At 41.8% G+C, this 21,446-nt stretch overlaps 1 protein-coding gene across 3 annotated transcripts in view; it reads right to left on the minus strand.

Moving 5' to 3' along the window:
* The window catches only part of RHPN2 (rhophilin Rho GTPase binding protein 2), a 35,934-nt gene extending 17,730 nt beyond the window's left edge, over window positions 1-18,204 (minus strand). Inside the window, exons 1-4 of one of the 3 annotated variants that reach the window (XM_089539928.1) lie at window positions 18,001-18,196; window positions 6,287-6,402; window positions 4,762-4,890; window positions 644-719 (exon numbers count right to left, since the gene is read on the minus strand). In XM_089539928.1, the coding sequence (XP_089396054.1) occupies window positions 644-719; window positions 4,762-4,890; window positions 6,287-6,402; window positions 18,001-18,069 (390 nt within the window). In that variant the 5' untranslated portion in view covers window positions 18,070-18,196. Of the gene's footprint in view, window positions 1-643; window positions 720-4,761; window positions 4,891-6,286; window positions 6,403-18,000 lie in introns of all 3 variants that reach the window. The other 2 variants (XM_089539929.1, XM_089539931.1) reach the window with 2 other exon arrangements.
* Window positions 18,205-21,446: the final 3,242 nt, after the last annotated feature.

Consider the following 21,446-nt stretch of genomic DNA (forward strand, 5'->3'; position numbering starts at 1 on the left):
TTTGGGGGATGGCATCAGCAAAAGTAGATTGGTCAATGGAGCAGTGGCATCAGTGGATGCGGACTGCACCAGGTGACATCCTAAGAGTGGGGTGACACCACTGCTCCTCAAACATCTGTATCTTGGCAGAAACAGACTGTAGCATTAGGTCTGTGTTACATTAAAATGCTGAAGAGATGGGGTGAGGGCCAGTAGGAGGAGAAAGGAAAGGCCCAAGGGTTTTTTTAAAATTAAAATTTCAAATTTCATTTTAAAATATTTCTCAGTTAAATGCAAGAACTTTTTAAAAAAGAACACATTTGGGTGGAAATTTTTATTTTTTAAGAAATGATGCATCATTGTGAACTCCACTAATAATGCAAAATTTTATCCCAAGCCTAAACCAACATTTGTGCTTTGTAAAAATCATACTTTTGAATAATTTTACTAAGACCACACCATACAAATAGTTAGGACAGAACATTAACAGTAACAAAGGTTTCTGTAGCTCCTTTGAAATCAACTGAAAGAGAAAAGTTGGTAGCATGTGCTTTCATAGAACTAAGCACCTACTTCCTCAGAATGGGTATATCATCCCAAAATACAACACACATGTTTTTTAATAGTTTGAAATATTTTAGAGTTGCATCTTAAGTCAATTTACCTTCAGTGGGACAGTGAAATCCACATCCTTTGTTTCTTTCAAGCCAAGTGGTATAAGAGGAATGCTAAAAGCATGCCTGTGTTAAAAGAAAAGAAGTAGATCTGTCAGGTTCTTCTTTTTTTTAGATATATGCTTCAACAACAGGAACAGAAATTGAAAGTTTAGAAAGATCTGTCCCTCAGCTTTGGTGTTCCTCACTTATAAATGTGTTTCTTAACTGGTTACCTTTGACCAGCTTTTTGCACAGCTGCTCCCTGCTTTGCACACAAGCAAGTACTGTTCTTTTCTGTTTTCTTTTTACTAGATTGCTTCATAAACACACCTAAGAAGATTCTATTACGTTATTTAAAAAAAACCAAATTGAATAGTGGTTTGCTGTCCCATCCTCCACTGCAGCAGCAAACCGGTTCAGTGCAGAGTTATAATTTCCATTTCAAAGTGACTTGCCAAGGCCCAGCCAAAGAAATTTCTGATCAGCCATCAAAGTTAACCTTCTCGCTCTGGTTCTTTTACTTTAGATGCCTAAATCGTATTTGTAAATGCTCAGCTGTAGCTTTCAGTTTCTAAAATGCTTGACATTTGGGCGCTGAAGCAAAAATTCATCTGGGCTGGAAGAATTCTTATTGGCCAGGCAATGCTCTCATTTTGTCACCCTTATAGCTACACCGCTGACCCTTCTGGGTGAGGCTCTTGAGAGTTGAAACTGGAAACACCCGAAGGATCAAAGCTCCCTTAACTCTAGCCTATATTCTTCCAAAGAGATGCAGCAGGCCAAAGGAGCAAACCCTAGCTCAGCTCCTGTTTTGAGTCCTTCGATGGCCAATAATCCTTCAATGGCCAATTGTCCAGCATGGACACACTCACTAGAAAATGTGTTATTCATCTCTTGCCACTTAGGTAACGTACTCTATTTGTTGTTAACTGCCTTCAAGTCGATCTCAACTCATGGCAACCCTATGGATGAGACATCTCCAAGATCCTCTGTCTACTGCTCTGCTTAATTCCTGCAACCCCATAAAACCCATTGTGACCTCGGAGTGTAGTGGAGTCTCCCTCTTTGGAGGTCTTCAAACAGAGGCTGGATGGCCATCTGTCGGGGATGCTTTGATCTGGATTTCCTGCATGGCAGGGGGTTGGACTGGATGGCCCTTTGCGGTCTCTTCCAACTCTATTATTCTATGACCTCCTTAAAAGAGTCCATCCATCTGGGATGTGGCCTTCATTTCTTCCTACTTCCCTCCACCTTTCCCAGCATTATTGTCTTTTCCAATGAGTCTTTTTTTCTCATGATGTGTCTGAAGTACGACAGCCTCAGTTTGGTCATCTTGGCTTCCAGGGAGGTTTCTGGCTTGATCTGCTGTACGACCCATTTGTTTGTCCTTTTGGCTGTCCATGGGATCTTCAGCACTCTTCTCCAGCACCACATCTCAAATGAATTGATTTTCCTCCTATCATCTTTCTTATCTGTCCAGCTTTCGCATCCATACATGCGGAAAGTTTCGAGAAAGAGAGGTGGTCTTCTCCAAATGCAACCTTCTGTAGTAGGGTTACCAAACTGAAAACTAGAAAGGGCACCTGTACCTTTAATGTTTCTACAGAAGAGAGAATATCAGCAATTGTTCCTTGTCACACAGCCAGGTAACAAGCCACCCCTGCTGAAATTCGGCTTTATACAACCATTAAAAGGGACAGCAGCCATCTTCAGTTTGTATTTGGGCTACTTTACCCTTCAGTCTTCTTTCAGGAAAGTTCTGTGTACCCCTAAGTAGTTTACTATTGTCCTCTTTCTCTCAATCTGTCCACGGTAACTGGTAGGAAGCCAACCTGATCAGGAACAGGTTACAAAACCCATTATTATTATTCCAAACCATACTGCTTCTTCAGAGCATAAAAACAAAGCAAAAGCCAAAACAAATCCCTAGCATTACCTAAGACATTTGAACGTACCCTCTATTTGTTGCTTTAAGACATTCCCCCACGATCCATCTTTATTAAGTTGCCAGGCTTGTGTACAAATTTCCATGGGCACCAGTGTTCCTGCCAACTCAAACGACGAATGTGGAATGGAATTCAATCTCTCATTATGACCATTTGAAATGCCAGCTTCATGGTGGGTACAATAGGCATAATAAGCTTCTCAATTCTGACTGGCAAGGCATTTAGTCCTTTGTGAAACTCCCCTGAATCTATGCTGATGTTCAAGCTATGAGCACTTATGACAGATTAAGAATTTGTGGGTATGCAAGTCAAGCTCTTTTGTTACAAGGGATATATGTATGGCTTTTTTCCAGATTCATACTCAGGTTCCACTTGAGTTATACAGATAGTAGTTTGTATTGATCGTTTTGTTTTATATAGTCCACCCTCTTTATTAACGGACATGTCATCCACAGATTTAACCATCCGTGGAGGGCAAGCCCCCATTTTTGTTAATGGCAGCACATGCATGCAACTGCAGTAGTGGGACGCGCGCACCCCATCACCATTAAAATAACTGGGACTTGAGCATGTGTGGATTTTTGTATCCACAGGGGGGGTGGTCCGGAACAGATCCCCAATGAATACAAAGGTCTGCCTGTATATAAATAACAGATTTTAATAAAACTGATTAATTTTAATAAAACTGATTAACAAAAAAAGCCACAAGCAAATGTGTTGGTGACTGTTACTGTCTTCTTTCAACCAAGTGCTTGGGAGGTATCTGTGAAGGAGTCAATTATGTTATTTCACCCGATCCACTCTATCTGCTGCTAATATTATTTGAAACTGTTTGGGGTATTTGTCCTCTCTTAATGTTTCTTTTTCTTTCCCCTCTCTCCACAAGTTACCTGGCAGGCTAATGCGATCACACTGTGCATGATGCATCACACCATGAGAATGCCTAACAGCAGCCGCCCCTGTCATTAGGCAAAGGGAGGCATCCTCCTTAGGAAGGTTTTAGATGTAATAAAAGATCATAAAATTGTCACACTGTTTTAATGTATTGTTTAACTGACAGGAGAGGGGGGAACTGTGAAGAGTGGCCTGTGGACTGAGACCTCCAACCAAGGTAAAACTATTTTTCTTCTTCTTAAATTTGAACTGAATTTGCATGTTTTACCTCTACAACACCGAAATGTTCCTGATGCAAAAACATGGGAGACTTCTTGAGGAATCCAGTGGAGCCTACAAAGAGGGGATCAGCATCCCTTTTTCTCTCCTCCCCTTTCCTCTCTCTTTCCCCCTTTTCTCCCACGCAGTGGCTGTTCCACTGAGGAAGGTGTGCTTTCTTGACCGTGGGGCTGTTGACAATGTGAATGTATTTGAAAAGCATTCAAAGCATGCAGAGTTTAATCCTGAGCCTATTTGGCACTATTTGCATTGGTTACTCACAGTTCTGATGATGCCAATCTTTTTCAAAAACTCATTAAATACTCTGATATCGATTATCCCAATGTAAGTGGGGGGTTTTGCAACCCTTCCCCCAAACTTAATCAGATGCATTCAGGATGCAAGTGAACAACAGAGATTCAATCCGGATTCATCCTGGATTATTTTCACCATTTGAATAACCCCAGAGAGAGCTTGGGGTTAAAAACCTGGTGTAGGCTTCATGGTGGGAAGTGAGAGAGCAAGGGGATTAAAAACTAGTGGAGGCTTTATGATGGGAGAGGATATAACAATTTTAGATTTTAAATACTGACTCAAGCATCCACAGTTTTCAGTATAGGGGAGGCACGTCCCAGAAAGGATACCAAAGGCCCATTGTATTTACATTTGCCTGGGGCCTGGCATTAAAGCGTTCTAGTGCAAATATACTCTCCATTTGTTTGTTTGCTTTGAGAAGGTTAATAGGAAGAAAAACTTTGGCCTCGGTCTTTGGGCCACTCCCCATTCAAGCTACCTCCTCAAAAGCATTTAGTAGGATTAAGGATAGGAATTTATTATTTTTAATACTTTTAATACTTTTCCCAAGGAAGAGGTTAATCCTCAGTGAACAGTCAGACCAGAGAGAGCTTTCGTTCAGCAAGCAACTATACACCTTGCTCCGTGCATTTTTCCAGGGCTCTCCATCAGACAGGCTTCCCCTTCCCTTCAGAGACTGGTACAACAATGCAGCAATTCCTTTGCCCACTTACTCCGTATTCTGATAGACCTCGACGGAGATGTTGAGTCCTTCTAGCTCCTCCTTCAGGATCTGCAGATCTGAATTTACGTAACTGAGCTCAAGAAGCACCTGTTCTCGCACTTTGTTGTTGGTTGTCACCCTGCCAAAAGAAAAGGATACATACTTCTCAGAGTGTTTTTGAGAACAACCAATTTTATTGTATAGTGGACTTCGAAAGCTCCTCTATTGACATTCCCTACATTTCTAAGATTCCGCCTCCCCCCAGCTGCTTTAAGAACCGATATGAAAACTCCTGTTGCAAAATTGACTTGGTCTGTTGCCAAAACACACATAACACAAATAAAGGATGTAGAATGGCTTTCAGACAACATAAGGAGCCCAGCCATTATATAATTCTTTGTTTGAGGAAGAGGAACTATGAAGGAAGAGGTCCGTTTAAGAAAGATTGTTTTGGATAATTTAAACACGCTTGCCAAATGAAGTCTTCCATCTCATCTTCATCTCTGTAGAGCAGAATCCCTGGAGCCCTAGGTTTCCTTGATCAGAGGTTCCATGAATGATCATGATTTATTTTTTTAAAGAATAAACACTTTTGAGCCATAGATATAATAATTTTTATGCAAGGTTCCCTGAGATCTGTATTTTTTAATGCAGAGCTTCCCTGAAAATTATTTCTAGGGTTCCTGCAGCATAAAAGGGTTGAGAAAGGCTGCTGAAGTGAGTTAGGGATTGAGGAGGATCGGATACGGCTTGGAGGTTTGCTTTGGCAGAGGAAAGCTGTACAAAATTGGGCTTGGGTTAATTTTTAAACATTCATAGAATCATAATGGAAAGGAAGTTCCTCATCCTTATCTTCCTAAAATAGACACTCATAACTTATCCTGAATTATTCAAGCTTGATCTAGATGTGGGGAGGAAGGGCAAATAAATTTTCCACCTGCAACTTTCCTTATGTTAACTTACCTTAGGATCCAAGCCATTGTATTTATGAAATGAACTGTTTAAAAGAGGTTGTACATCTGTCAAGTATTATTACCTTTGTTTGAACTGCTGGCAATCAATTCGACATTGCTTTTTAAAATGATTGCTAATAACAGAGATGGGATTTAATTTTTGCAACCAGACTCTCTGACCAAGTATAACTATTAATATGCCAGCTAGCAGATTCTGAGCACCGTAGTCAGAAAAACTAACCTTCCCAAGTTCTGGTTCATATCCAGTTCATTTGCAAACCAAAGTGGATCCCGTTTTTATTTTCAACAAAGGCAGAATATAAATGCATTTCATCTATTTTAAATAAAAGTATTTAAAAATAATTGGAGAAGAGGGCTTTTGGGGCAGACACATTTCCTCAAGATATGACCTGATAAACATTACGTAAATCTGCCTGCACAATTTCCAGCGACCATCTATTCAGTAAGGTACTGGGAGCAAAGGGGCAGCTGGCTGGGGACCAGAGTCTGCTCCTGTTAAAAAGAACAAAGGCTGCATTTTGTGACTGAGGACGGAAGAGGAGGGAAATCGTGGGAACATACCGTAGAAGGTTTTCAGCGCCAGCTCTCATCCTCACTGCTTTCAGTATCTGTTGGTTCAAGATAGCTCTCTGGTTTTGCAATTTGCTCCGTCCAGTCTCTGCAAGAGGATTGCATCCCTGCATTACAGAAACACGTTAGTTCTCAAAAACTGATGGCCAAAGAAAGAAAGACAAATGCCTAAGTAGATAAAGCCAGTCTTTGCATTTAAAAAGCATACAGGCCGTAGTATTTTCCAGTCTTCTCAATAATCTATTTGTGGCCCAGAACAAATGAGCCAAAAGCACCACCCTTCGGCTGATCTGGAGGCATGGCGTTCAGATGACGCACACCCCCAGATCGGGCTGATTTTGCGCTGCAGCCACCTAAGGTGGCTCAAGTCCAGCTGCAAAAGGAGCGCAAAAAAAGTACTCCTTGCCAGCGTGCATTATGGACTGCAGTGGCGGCCAAGCTACCCATCTGCTTGAGGCCCATGTCACTCACAAAAGCCAGAACTGGGAACTCTCAGCTTTATGTATAAGCCAAAAACAAACTCTGGTTTAAAGGTGTCATAAAACCTTAGCTTGTTAGAATATAATAAACCATAATCCCAGGTTCAGACATAACACTTAAGGAATTCATGCCTTGTTTGTTTACTGATCTGTAGAAGGCACCAAGCAGGAGCAAATGGGTTGGTTCACCATTCTGTGCACATTGTGGTTTAGCAAACCACGATTCCTAGCTTACAGCAATGCATAACGGTAGACACTGTGTTCTTTTGACTTTGATTCCTGCCTTGGTCTTTCACATGGGGATTCGCAGATGTTTTTCCAAGACTTCCTACTGAGCCACAAACCTTGGCTGGTATCTAGCAATGCCAAACCCTGATTCCATCCCTGCTGGCATTGGTCCCTAGCTCTCTTATAGAACATGTACATGAATCACTGGCCACAATTGCTGGCTTTAAAAATGTGAACATGTGTGTGTATGCGCGTGCGCTTGTGGAACAACTACTTTGTAAAGAAGAAAAAGTTATATAATATTTATAGGGCAACTCGAAAAATAGATCTTTCAAAATGTTCCTTACGTATGGTGCCAATGGCCATTCTAGCTAAGCCATTCTGGGAGTTGTAGTCCAAAAGGGTAATGTTTCCAAAATCTGGTTAAAGGTCAACACAAGCTAACTATTTTAATCAGAAAGTAGAAAAAAACAAACAAACAACCGTGAGCAAAACATTAACCAGTATGTAAACAGAGGGCTGCCTTCTGCCTCAGCTGAAATCGGTAGGGAAAAAAATAGCATCTTCACAATATGTGAAGTAATATGCACCACATTCTATTGTCTAAGGTCTAATCTGCCCTGCAGACATAATACAGTCTGACACAGCTTTGACTGCCATGGCTCAGTGCAATGGAATTGCATTGAGATTTGTAGTTTGTTGTGGCACCAGAGCTCACTGTCAGAGAAACCTAAATATATTACAAAACGCAAACCCCAGAATTCCATACCATTGAGACATGGCTATTAAAGCAGTGTCAAACTATCATGACAAAGTGATGTCAAACTGGATTATTTCTGCAGTGTGGATGCAGTCAGAACTGTATCACTAAGTTGCTTTCAGGTGAAGCTTCTACTAAACAATCACACTGCCTCCAGACTTCACTTTGTAGCCTCCCCATGTTTTCCCATTATTTCTTCTATGGGTCCCCCCCCCTTTCCTTAACGATAACTGATTGAGAGGGAAAAGAGGGAGGGAGAATACCAAATAGCTGCCCAATGCTTTTTAATTGTGAACCATTAGATCCCTTTGTCAGGAAACTCCCTTAAAACTGTAATATTGGAGGTTGGAAAGGTAACCACTAATGGGACCCCAGAGAATGGTTGGATCCTGCCTTAATTGTCCTGGCAAAACTGTCAAATATCTCTTTTGTTAAGGAAATTACAAGTAAATGGCCCATAGTTACTAGGAAATAGTGATGACTACTTGTGGAAGAGCAAAGCAATATGGAGAAAAAAGATCTCCTCCTCATCTCCTAGCTAAGGATGGAGTCATCCAAAAGCAGAGGCTGAGGCTTTCAGGTCCTATTTGGATTTTTATTAGAACTGAACATCCACCAATGGAGGGTGAAAAAGATGAATTAATGTAGAGACCTTGTAGCACCTTTGAGACTAACTGAAAGGAAGAAACTGGCAGCATGAGCTTTCATAGACTTCAGTCTACTTCCTCAAATGCATCTGAGGTGCTACAAGATCTCTCTACATACTGATTCTACAGAATAACATGGCTATGGAGTTTATCAAACGGGAGGAATTTCTCTTAAATTCAAATGAAAAGAAAGTGGGGCCAGAACGCATTCATTTCAAGTCGCTAGTTTTGTGCAATTACGTGAATGCGCATTGTATTCAAACTGGCTCCCCATTGCCCGAAAATAGCATGCCCTTGCTCGAATTTGCATGTGGCAGTCTATCACGCAATAACGTGAAATCACATGATTGCGTTCGGACTGACTTCCCATTTTCTGAATTTGTATGTAGTGGGTTACCATGCAATAACGTTAAACCCCATGATTGCATTCAGATTGCCATCGGATTATACTTCCAATTCCCCTTGTCTGATGAACTCCTATGTCTTTGCATTCTCCCATCATTTAAGTCAGTGATAAAAATGTTGACGCATAATGGCCCTAGGACAGAACCCTGTGGCACTCCACTCAAGACCTTCTTCCAGTTTGAAGCACAGCCACTGAGGACGACTCTTTGAGCATGGCTTTTCACCCAATTATGTTTTGATTTATTCCATATGTAGTCATTACTATGGATTCTGTATGGGAGGAGGTCAATGGGGGGGGGGGGTGACACCATGAATTACCGCACCGGGTGACACCAACCCAAATGACGCCACTGGAGAGAATCTGGGTTGGATCTAAACTTTAGTTCTACTTAGAGGAGATCCATTTAAATCAAAAGACATGACAAATGTGAAAATTATTGGTTTCAACAAGGTTCCTTTTTATATGACTAAGTCTGGACCCAACCTATTGTCAATATTTACCTATTTATTTATTCCTTGAATTTATAGCCAATGTTCTCGAAACAGTTAACAATAAATCAGGAAAGAGAACCTTCTTAACAACGAAAACAGCAAACAAACTCTTGTGATGGACAAGGAAGAACTGACAGATCTTCTTCATTTGAACACAGGCAGGCTCTCTTTTTTAATTACTTTTTAAGGCAAAATAAAGTAAGAAATCCCAGCTGTGACACACAAAGCCCTGTGTGCTCAACTACTCTGAAGAAGAGGTGTTTGTTGTTCTGTGTTGCCAGTGGCTATGAGGCATTTCAGTTGATACAATGGGTGTTGCAGCTGATAAGCTAAGAGACATATTAATGGGACACAGAAGGCAATCCAAGTTGAATTGGGTGTGTGCCTCCATAGTTAGTAAAACAGTCAGCTCCACTGCATGCTGCAGTCATGCCTCCAGAGCAAATAAAGCATTCAACACTTTAAATACTTTGAAGCACACAAAGGTTTGCTTAAGCAAGGAGTTTTATTAACCCCTTTGCGTCTCTGTACCTTCAAGTCATCTGTCCAGTTATGGCAACTCCATGAATTTCCTACACTCAAGAGATGTCTTGCCAGCTTGTTCTTCTGAAATATAGCCTACAGCATCTGGTATTCATTGCTGGTGTGTCATTCAAGTACTAACCCAGGCTGACCCTGCTTAACTTCTAAGAACAGATGAGATCTCATGCCTTTACGGAATTTGAGGGCTCCGGAACCCTCGTCCATACAGGCGGTGGCATCATGGCGTCATCTCCATGTGGGCGCCGCCATGATGACAACGCCGCGCAGCATCTGCACATTGCTGTGGATTGTGCACGCAACGCACCACAAAAAGAACCCGGAAGAACAAGTTTCTTTTTATTGCAGAGGGATGCCACGCAGTTTGGTGGCTGCAGCATCCTTCCGCAGTTAAAATGGGCGACTCCAGCCCACCGTTTTGGGGTGGTGTGTACTGCCCCAAACATTGGGGACAAGCAAAAGATGGGTCATGGGAAATCAGTGTTACTTGGGCTTGATGGAATTCTTGTGACAATTCAAAGTTATCTCCATGGTCTCTGAGTGATAAACTGTTGCCCCCCCCCCCCCCCCCCCCCAGTTTCTGGCTGTTGAAAGAATTGAGCTGTCGTGGGTCCCCTCAGATAAGGGTTTAGGAACCACACAATAAATATAAACTTACTGGGATGTTTACACCTCCTTCTTATCTTGTCATCTTTTAATTTAACATGTTTAATAGGGGCCGATTTAAAATCTTCCTCTTTCTATATAATCATTGATAAGGAAAAGAAAAGGAAATGGAGTCTCTCTCACTCACACAAACATTTCCAAGTGTGAAGAAGAGGTAAACACATCCACTCCTTTAGTTGCAAGGAAAATAAGATTACTTCCGTCAGGGCTGAGATGCCAACTAGTCTGCATTATGGAGGTCACCTGTTCACTATAGTACTACTGTACCTTATATATCCCATGCAAACTTTATCACCCTTCCTACATTAGTCATGAGTATTTTCAGTGAAAAAGCCAATGCATATGGATATTGCCCGGAGAAGACTATGCATCTAGAAATTCAGATGCATATTTTCCCTATGGAGATCTCAACAGCCAGTGCCACTGCCATCAGGAATGAGCCTGGAGGAAGGTGTGGGACCTTGATGCATGATGTACTTTTCATATGAATAATACAAAAATATCCTAGTTTATTGGTATCATCCCAAAGCCAAAGATAGCAAGCTGGGATTTTCTGCACAAAGAGCAAGTAATCTGCCACTAAAATACAGATGCAAGATTATTAATCCTAGTGCAAATTTTCTCAAATTTTGAAGACAGAATTTGGGTTCCGAGTGAGAAGCTTTGAGCTGCACACTTTGGGTTTCATTTATTTTGTTGCATTTGTATACTCCTTGGGCTTTGTAGATCTGTTACAGAACTCCCACATTTTGTCATCACTGTAACACTGTGACAAAACTGACTCACATTTACACAAGTTTGACAGCTGAACAATAAATTGTTTCCTAGCCTTATGGAACCTCTATATCAAGGTTGTTCAACTAGGGATCTCTAAAAACCTAGAATTCCTTAGGAGTTTGCTTGGCCGGGGGAGGTCTGCAAGAGATCGTGATTGGAAAAAAGCAAACTTTTTTGAGCTACAGATATAATAATTTTTAGGCAGGGATTCCCTGAGATCTGAAAATTATTTCAAGGTTCCTTCCAGGGTAAAAATATTGAGAGAGGTGTTCTACATTCATAGGAATGTACCTTTGAATGGCAGATACTAGTGTGAGGGGAAAGCCAGTGTGACATAGTGGTTTGAGCACAGTGTTGGACTACAACTCTGGAGACCAGAGTTTGATTCCTGACTAGGACATGAAACCCAGTGGGTGACCTTAGGCAAGTTGCGTGCTCTCAGCATCAAGGGAAGGTAATGGAAAACCTCCTCTGAACAAACCTTGCCAGGAAACCCCAGGGTCGCCATAAATCGGAAATGACTTGAAAGCACACAACAACAACAACAGGTTCCAGTTTATGAGATTTCCTGGCTGGCTACAGGTGACTAGAGACACTGTGGCAGATGGGACTCATAGCAAGGAAAGTCATGATTATTACCAGGGCTCTGAAAATTTAATCTTTGGATTACAGTTTGCAAAATCCTCCAGTCAGCATGGCCAATGTTTAACAAATAAAGATCTACAAGGCAATCATTTTCCTGAGACTACACACTAAATCCCTGAAATTTCCAAACAGGACTCTATGAAAAACACTGCATTCCAACTGTAAACTAGCTAAGTACTTCTTTTACTTTCCCACATTTTGTGATAGCCGGAGACTATTTTTATTTCTTTGTCTGGGAAGTGATCCTTTTGGTCACTGTTCTTTATCCTTTAGACCTCAAAGAGGAAAAGTACAATAAATAGTTGTTACACCTTTCTCACAACAATGCCTCTTTATTTTATTTTATTTTTCATTTCTTAAAGGATAATGTTGTTCTTGAAAAACAAAATCCCCCAAATTGTTAAGAAAAATCAAGAAAGCAGCAGGACAAACTGAGTTGAAACTAATGACCAGAAGCATGCCTTAATACCTAATCCACACTAAGGAAAGAATTTGTAAGATCATTCACCAATGGTTTCAACAGAGCTTTACTACACAAATAAGAAAGTCAAATAAAATTTGTGCCAAAGTCTGTTTCTCCCCCTCTTTGTGCAGGTTTTGTTAGTATGGGGAACAGACTCAACCTTTTCCGCTCCCTTGCTGCATGAATTGTCCAGGTGAAGACTGGTCATAAATGTTAACAGCCCTTTCCTTCTCCTTTCTCACCCCTCGCATCCAACTATTGAGCTGGATGCTCAGTATAATAAGGAAGTTATTGACTCTAGCTACTAGTTTTCCCCAATCTAAAGTTGCAAACCATCTCACACTCTCAAACACACCTTGATCCACCCTGAAAGTACAACAAATCTAAATCACTTAAATCACACACACGCACACATTTTCAAACAGAAGTGGGAAACATGGGAGTTTTTGTACCGCTATGTAGTGCAGAATAATAGCACAAAATAATAAAGAGGCATTGATTGACATGCGTTTTCTTATCTGTCTATAAAAAGACAACTTGGGATCCCTCTCTTTTAAACTCAAGACTGGCTTAGTCCCAAAGCACACTGCAGAAATAATCCAGTTTGAGGCCGCTTTAACTGCCCTGGCTCAATGCTAGAGAATCCTGGGATCTGCAGTTTGGTGAGATGTTGAGCCTTCTCTGTCGGAGAGCTCTGGCGCGATAATAAACTACAATTCCCAGGATTTTCTAGCACTGAGCCAAGGCAGTGAAAGCAGTCTTGAACTGGATTATTTCTGCAGTGTTTTGGACTGTAAACCCTGTAGAAAACGGCCATTAAGGCTGACATGGGGGCAGAGTTCGGATGTAGCCTCCTCACAACGCACGCCCAACTCCACCCTCCCTTGGGCACCCTGATGCCACGCACTGCCCCACATGACATGCACCATTATCGTGCGTTTCTGGCACTACATCCATATGACGTGGCACCGAAGGAGCACCATATAGCCGTGGCAATGCGGCTATGGAGCACTTTTCAGGGCACAGAAAGGAGCCACTTTTTGCAGTTCATTTTTGCGCCCTTGAAAGGCCAGATCAGGACCACCGCGTGAGGTTGCCGCAGCTCCGATCCGGCTAGGAAAGGGGCAGTGTCCCATCACCCCTTAGCAGCAGTCAAAGAGGCTATTGCAAGAAGATCTGCTGCCCTCTTGTTGTGGATTGGAGCTCTCATCATCCACAGACAAGCCCTGATAGAAGGCAGCAAGCTTAGGAACACTGCCGTGGAGGCTCAGTTTGTTCAAAGTTCACTCACTGCTGAAAGGATTGTTTAAGACATTTCAACAAACTGTGGAGGAAGGGGATGTAGACATTCACAACGTGGCCTTGCAGGAAACATATGAGAACAATCACCAATTCCAAGGTGGCAGATAAGATTCACGCGTCACAAGCAAAGAAGCTGTTCTCCCTATCAGTTGTCTACGACTTAGAAATCTGGCAGGATTGCCATACGATGAGTTTGCTTAAATATTTTCAAAGCAGGTTTTTTGACTCTACAAAATCTTTCAATTGCCATTCTACAGTTTCATACAAATATATTGAGCAACATAACCCTTTAAAGGAAAAGTTTACCTTCTCTTTTTCCTTTTTTCCTCTCTCTCTCTCTCTCTCTCTGTGTGTGTGTGTGTGTGTGTGTGTGTGTGTGTGTGTGTGTGTATATATATATATATATATATATATATATATATGTAATCTTCCTGGTCAATATCCAGTATCTCAAATTCTCATCCATAAGGACTGAGTATGTAAAGATGACCTGTACTTCTCTTTTACCATTAGCAAAGAAGTTCCTGGGGTTATGGCGAAATACCGAAATACCTTTTCTTATGCAAAAATGTCTACAAAGTAGGGAAGCTGTGATGTGCCACAGGTTAAAACAGAGGAGATTCCCTATCTGCATCTTGTTTCGATTTAATATTACATTAGATGCAGTCATCAGATGCAGTCCGAGTTCAGCCAACCACATGCGCACATGTATATCTGGCTGGCGGCACTTGCATAACTCTCTGGTGAGGCACCTGTTGAAACCTGCTGGAAGTCAGGAGCTCACAAATGACTTGCCCAGGGTTTTTAGAAGTGCCCTAAATTTCACCTGTGAAATCCAATATTCAGGGAGAGGTTGGCAAAGCCTTTAAGTACTCGCCTGGGGCTAACGCTCCATTGTCAGATTCCTAGCAGGCAGAAAATGGTCTGTCCTAATCTAAAATGCCTTATCATGTTTCCTTTTGAACAGTTTTCCTTTACAGTTCCAGGGCCAGCAGCTTCCTTTATTATCTGCTTTTAGCAAAGGTAAACTCAAGTTTCAAGACCAGATCTGAATTTGTTTCAAGCCCATTGGAATTCAGAAAGTATTTCTGTGGGATGGAGCTGCTGATGGGGTGCCATTGGCTTATCAGACAGACCCTAGGGACTGGTTGAATGGGATAAAAGGGGTAGCCATAGCCAATGCCTCCCTACAACAAGGCAGCTTCCAACATGCTTTTGTTGAAAAAGCCATCCTTGAGTCCCACTGTAAGGCCAGTGTCCAACTTTCCATTTTTGGGCAAGGAATGTGTGGTGGCTTCCCAACTCTCAAAGTTTCTGGATGAAATGGATTATGTAGATCCATTTCAGATTTTCAGTCTGGTTTCAGACCTGGCTATGGAACAGAGACAGCCTTGGTCACCTTGGTGGAGGATCTACGCAGGGAACTGAACAGGGGGAGTGTGTCCCTATTAGTTCTGCTGGACTTCTCAGCAGCTTTCGATACCATCAGCCATAGGCCTGTTACAGACAGCCAAAATAAAGCTGCTTCGAGTCACAGTGGAGGTATGGTGTTTCAATGATGCATGCATCCTAAGAGTCCAGAAGCCACACCAAAGCCACACTCCAATTCTTAGGGCTGGAGCGTGGCTTTGGTGTGACTTCTGGACTCTTAGGACGCATGCATCATTGAAACACCATACCTCCACTGTGACTCGAAGCAGCTTTATTTTGGCTGTCTGTAACAGGCCATAGTCTTCTTCTGGGATGGGACTTGAAAGTACTGTTTTACAGTGGCTTCATTCCTTGCTATGCAGGGGCGAACCCAGAAGTTGGTGCTAGGGGACTCCTGCTCGACCCCCTGGCCATTGCCCTGTGTACGCCTTAAGAGTTCTGGTTTTGTCCCCTATGCTGTTTAGCATATACATGAAACTGCTGGGAGAGGTCATCCGGAGTTTTGGGGTGTGGTGCCATCATGATGCAGATGACACCCAACTCTACTACTTCTTTCCACCTCAATCCAAGGAGGCTGTTCTGGTCTCAAACCAGTGTCTCTCATCAGTAACGATGAGGGCAAAGAAACTTAATCCAGACAAGACAGAGGTGCTTCTGGTCAGTCAGAAGGCAGATCAGGGACTGTGTTCAATGGGGTTACACTCCCCCTGATTCCCTTGCACTGAGCCAGGGCAGTTAAAGCAGTCTCCAACTGGATTATTTCTGCAGTGTGCTTTGGACCTATGTCTTACCTATGTCCAAGTTGGTGGGTTTTTGTTTGAATTTGCTTAATGGCCTACACAGCTACGCCCTGAATGTTTTCCACACTTTGGAGGGTGGTTGTATAAAAAAAGCTTGCTCCTGGAAATCCATGTACATTGACCTACTGCAAGAGGGGACTGGAACATGGCTTTGCCACGGCTTCCGGACTCCTAGGATGCATGTATCATTTAAACAGCATACATCCAAAGTGAGCCGAAGCAGCTTTATTTTGGCCTGTCTGTATGGGGCCCATGTTACGTCATGTTATCGCTCTCTCATAACGGGACATAGTATATACAGTATATCAAACACAACATTTTGCTTATCTTTCATATATGTCCTGAAACCTTTTTGGGAACCAAACACTAATACAAATGTAAATGAATAGGAAATATATTTGCACTTTTCCCACATTCACGGGGGGTCTTTCACCCCTAATCCCAGCAAATGCAGAGGGACCACTGTACAATGGCAGAGAAAGGTCAAGTCTTCTTCTGACTCAATTTTTAACCATCACTATTGAAAGGGAAAAGGGGAAAATACACCATGCCACCCAATTTATGTACAGATGCTCAAATCCTATTATATACAATGGCAGAGGAAAACAGTGCCCTTATATAAAATGGCAAAATCAAGGTTTGCCTATTGCAAGCGATATGTATTTTAGGTATTTTCAAGCCGTGGATGCTTGAATCCATGGATAAAAAAAATCCATGGATAAGGAAGGCTGACTGTACTAGGTTGTTTTCTTACTTGTACCAGCCACTGGTACGCACCAAATTAGTACCTATAGTATACAATCCAGCTTTTCCTACTTGCTTGCTATAATAGTAGCCTTCTTGACGCATCGTAATTGTATGACAGCTTGGATGTTTTGTTTGCAATGGCCTTTGCACTAAGCAGTGGTCCCCAAACTGTGCTCTTTAAGGGATTTTGGACTTCAGCTCCCAGAATCCCAGACTATTGGGGGAAATCAAACCCATTGTAAAGTGACCAGAATACACTCCATCTGTTATGGATGTGCTTCCTCTGGACCACTGGGATTTGGAAGTCTATTGTGGGGTTGGAGGCAGTCAACTGTTCTTGAAAACTGTGGTCCAAAACACACTGCAGAAATAATCCGTCTTGAGTCCATTTTAACTGCCCTGGCTCAGTACCAGGGAATCCTGGGTATTGTAGTTTATTGTGGCCCCAGAGCTCTCACATAGAGAAGGCTCAATGCCTCATCAGTTCCCAGGATTCCCTAGCACTGAGCCAGGGCAGTTAAAGCAGTCTCAAACTGGATTATTTTTGCAGTGTGTTTTGGACATTCCTTATTCTTGCAATTCTGTGGAATCAGACCAAGGTCCAAAACCACACTGCCGAAATAATCCAGTTTGAGACCACTTTAATTGCCTTGGTTCAGTCCTAAGGAATCCTGGGAACTGTAGTTAAACCTATCTCAGACTGGATTATTTCTGCAGTGTGGTTTTAGGACCAATATGCTCAACCAAGGTCTGCATTATATATGACTGCTGAAGGGCATGATGGAAAGACATAGCTCCAAAACACAGTGCAGAAAAATGATGTCACAGGAAACTACAACTCCCAGAACCCCATAAGAAATTGTACCTTGGCAGGTTTTGATTATTGTATTTGACCCCTTCCCTACTATGTAAAGCGTTGTGCAAATTTTACAGCGCAATAATAATAATAATAAATAAATAAAATATAAAAATAAACAAAAATAATATAAAAATAAATAAATAATAAATAAAAATAATAAATAAGACATAAAATATAGAAAACAAATAAAATAATATAAAATATAATAAATAAAATAATAATACAAATGCAAATTAAAATAAATTATGTATAAAATATAGAAAATAAATAAAACAATACAAAAATAAATAAAAATAATAATACAAAAAAATAATTTTTTTTTAAAATAAAAAGTTCAAAGTGGAGCCAAACCGGATTATTTGTGCAATCTGGATACAGCCTCAATCCCAACAGACTCGACTCCTAAGGGGATGGAAGTCCTATGCCTCTTCCTTTGCCCAGTTATAAAATGAGCACAGTCTCACCTTTCGGAAGTAACCATCTCCCCTCTGGTCCGGCGCGGGGCAACCTGAAGGCAGCATCGTATCCGTCATGTTCGCCGCAGCGCAGCGCTCCGGGGCTCTTCCCACAAGAAAGAGAGAGAAGAAGGAAGGAAGGAAGAGAAGGAGGCGCTGTTCAAGCGGAGTCCAGCTCAGCACTGCCAGCAGCAGCAGCAGCACTGCTCCCCAGCTGCCCTCTAGAGCCAGATCTCCTCCTCCCTTTGCTCCTCCTCCTGCATCCACCTGGCAGAAGAGGAAGCCAAACCCTCTCCACTGCTAACAATCCCAGGAGGAGGACTCCCACCTGCAAACCCCACTTTGGACAGGCCACACTCTCTCATCCTAGATTGGGAAAGGACCCCACTCCTCCAAACCTTGGATCAAACCTTGGATCAAACACTGATCAGAATGGTGACTACAAACAAGAAATAAGGACAATCTGTTTGCTTTGCTTTATAATTAAGCTGTCTTTCTGGTTTTACTGAGCCTTTCCTTTCTTTGCCAGCTGAGCTGCTTGAAATAATGTCTCCAAGCTCATTTGCAAACTCTCAGGTCCAGACAGTGGGTCCTTGGTCTCCACTGAGGTTTGTTTCCAGGTCTCTCCCTGGATACCCAAATCTGGGGATGCTCAACTCCCATTATATACAGTGGCATAGTAAAATGATGTCCCTTAGATAAGATGGCAAAATCAAGGTTTGCTTTTTATTATTATTATTATTATTAAAAACAACATTTTCAAGCTGTGGATGCAGTATCTGTGGATTCGGAGGGGTCCCATCTTGCAACATGGAACTGAAATACTGTCAGCCCTCCTTAGCCATTGATTTTTTTATCCACAGATTCAAGCATCCACGGCTTGAAAATACTCCCAAAAAGTATAAATTCCAAATAGCAAACCTTGAGTTTCCATTTTATATAAGGGACACTGTTTTGCTCTGTCATTATACAGTACTTAATGGGAAGTCGAAGGCTTTCATGGCCGGCATCCATAGTTTTTGTGGGTTTGGGGGGTTATATGGCCGTGTTCTAGAAGAGTTTATTCCTGATGTTTTGCCAGCATCTGTGGCTGGCATCAAAGATGCCAGCCACAGATGCTGGCGAAATATCAGGAATAAACTCTTCTAGAACACGACCACATAGCCCCAAAACCCCACAAACACTATACTTAATAGGATTTGAGCATCTACAGATTTTGTTATCCATGGGGGTCCTGGAACCAAACCCCAGCGGATAACAAGGTCCTACTGTATGAAATAAACAGAAGTGCACATATATATATATATATATATATATATAGGCCTGCCTGTTTCTAAGGTCCAGAAGAGTGTTCTTACAGGGAAAGATCCCCGCGTACATTTTTACTGCTGCTGTAGTTTGTCAGGCTTTCTGTGGCGTGAACCATTTTATGAGGATACAGCCACTATTCCTAAAGGCTGTAATTCTCAGGCAATTCAGAGCCAGCTTTTCATTGCCTCTCTGTGGCACAGGCCAGACAATTGCAACCGGCAGCTGTGCGTACAGGAGGGAAAACAATTTGTTGCCAAGATACTTTTAGCTTTCCTCCTCTTCCCCAGTGTTTTAGAGCCGTGTCTTTTGTGTCATCGCTTTGGCTCTATTTCTGGAGAGGAATGTTCTTTCTTTGGCTTCGCTTTATCTCCTGCGACGCAAGAGATAATGTGGCCACCACGGTTCATTAGTCTTTTCTCCTTCAGGACTGAGTCACTCTTTGGAGCAAAGTGTGGGAGAGCCTCTCCAAGTTGCCCTCCATTCAAGGAAAAGAGAGATACGGGAAGAATGGCAACAGATCTCCACCCATTACTCTTTTGGAGCGCCCAGTTATGCGCTCGCCAGTGGGCATTGCACATTGATAAAGCATGGAAGTATGTGGGAGGGTTTTTTAACAACTACAATGGGCCCTTGGATGCGCTTGGGTTTGTTTCGAGGATCCCCCTGTGGATAACAGAATCCGTTGATGCTCGAGTCCCGTTATATACAACGGCACCCTGAAATGGCGCCTCTTATATAAAATGGCAAATCCAAGTTAGCGTATTGGAATTTATATATTTTGGGGAATATTTTTTGGTTCCAGGAATATATTTTGGTTCCAGGATCCTCCCCCCATGGATAACAGAATCTGTGGATGCTCAAGTCCCATTAAATACAATGACAGAGCAAAATGGTGTCCCTTATATAAAATGGCAAATCAAGGTTTGCTATTTGCAGCGTACTGCATGTGGTGGCCATGCAAAAAAGCAAAGGAGCCCTGGGTAAAAATACACCACAAAATTAATGAAATTATAAATGAGAAATTACAATTTAAGCCAGAAATATTTTTATTTAATGTAATAGTTGAGAGAAAAAGCATGGAAGACTATTATTTGACATGATATCAGCTGCAAGAATGATTTTTTGCAAAAGAATGGAAATCAGAAGAAATCCTGAATTTGGAGGATTGGTTAATAAAATTAGAGGCTTTAGAAATGGACAAATTGACAAGACTTATGCAAAAACCAGGAAAATTCAAAATGAATAGAAGAATGGGAAAAAGTTTTATGTCAGAAGCAGGGAAACTCTATGATGATATGACTTCTAAATTAATCTGAATATTTGTAATATGATTTGGCAATAAAGCGAGACCGAAGCTCAATAAAAACAAGTAAGAGCACAAAGTCAGCATAGAAACACAGAAGTAATAAGATACCGAAGAGATAGTCATAATCAGACCAGAGAAAATACCAAGAAGCTGAAGGATGGGAAATAACCATAGATACTAGGAATACATGTTATTTGTTTGTTACATATTTGTACTGGATGTATGAGAGAGAGAGAAAATTGTATGTGTAAATATGGATATTTTACTTGTTGTTAATGAATTAAAAAAACAAACACTACAAGCAGATGCAGCGATCTGAACGTTGATGCAACAAATGGCATTTCAAAGATGAAAAACCACAGCGCTTTGTTTTTGCCTGAGCCTGCTGGAAAGGGCATGCATAACACCTTGCCTCTGGCTAATGAAGGCTGCATCTGAGCTGCGGGAGTAATCCAGTTTAACACCACTTTAACTGCCATGGCTTGATGGTATGGAGTTCTGGGAAGTTTCCTGTGGCACCAGACTCCCCCAAAGGGTCCCCATAAGTCAGAAATGACTCCAAGGCCCACAACAAAAAGAAAGTGTACAAGAAAGGTTCTAGGATTGACCGCACAGTGTTTGAGTGACCTCTTCTGGCCACATTTATGGCAATCTGGACGAATGTTGGAATATCATGTTCGGATAAAAGTGTTATGGGTTTTAAAAGGATGTTGGCACCATTGCTATGAAAATGAACACCACGTTTTTACCTGAGAGGACACCTCTCTAGGAATCTCTAGGTCCTCCAGCGCAACTCTGTGGTCAACGTCTGACAGACACCGACCATAGAGTAGCGCTG

Source organism: Sceloporus occidentalis, unplaced genomic scaffold (genome assembly GCF_023333645.1).
Source record: "Sceloporus occidentalis isolate IW3139 unplaced genomic scaffold, rSceOcc1.0.p SCAF_10, whole genome shotgun sequence".
NCBI lineage: Eukaryota > Metazoa > Chordata > Lepidosauria > Squamata > Phrynosomatidae > Sceloporus > Sceloporus occidentalis.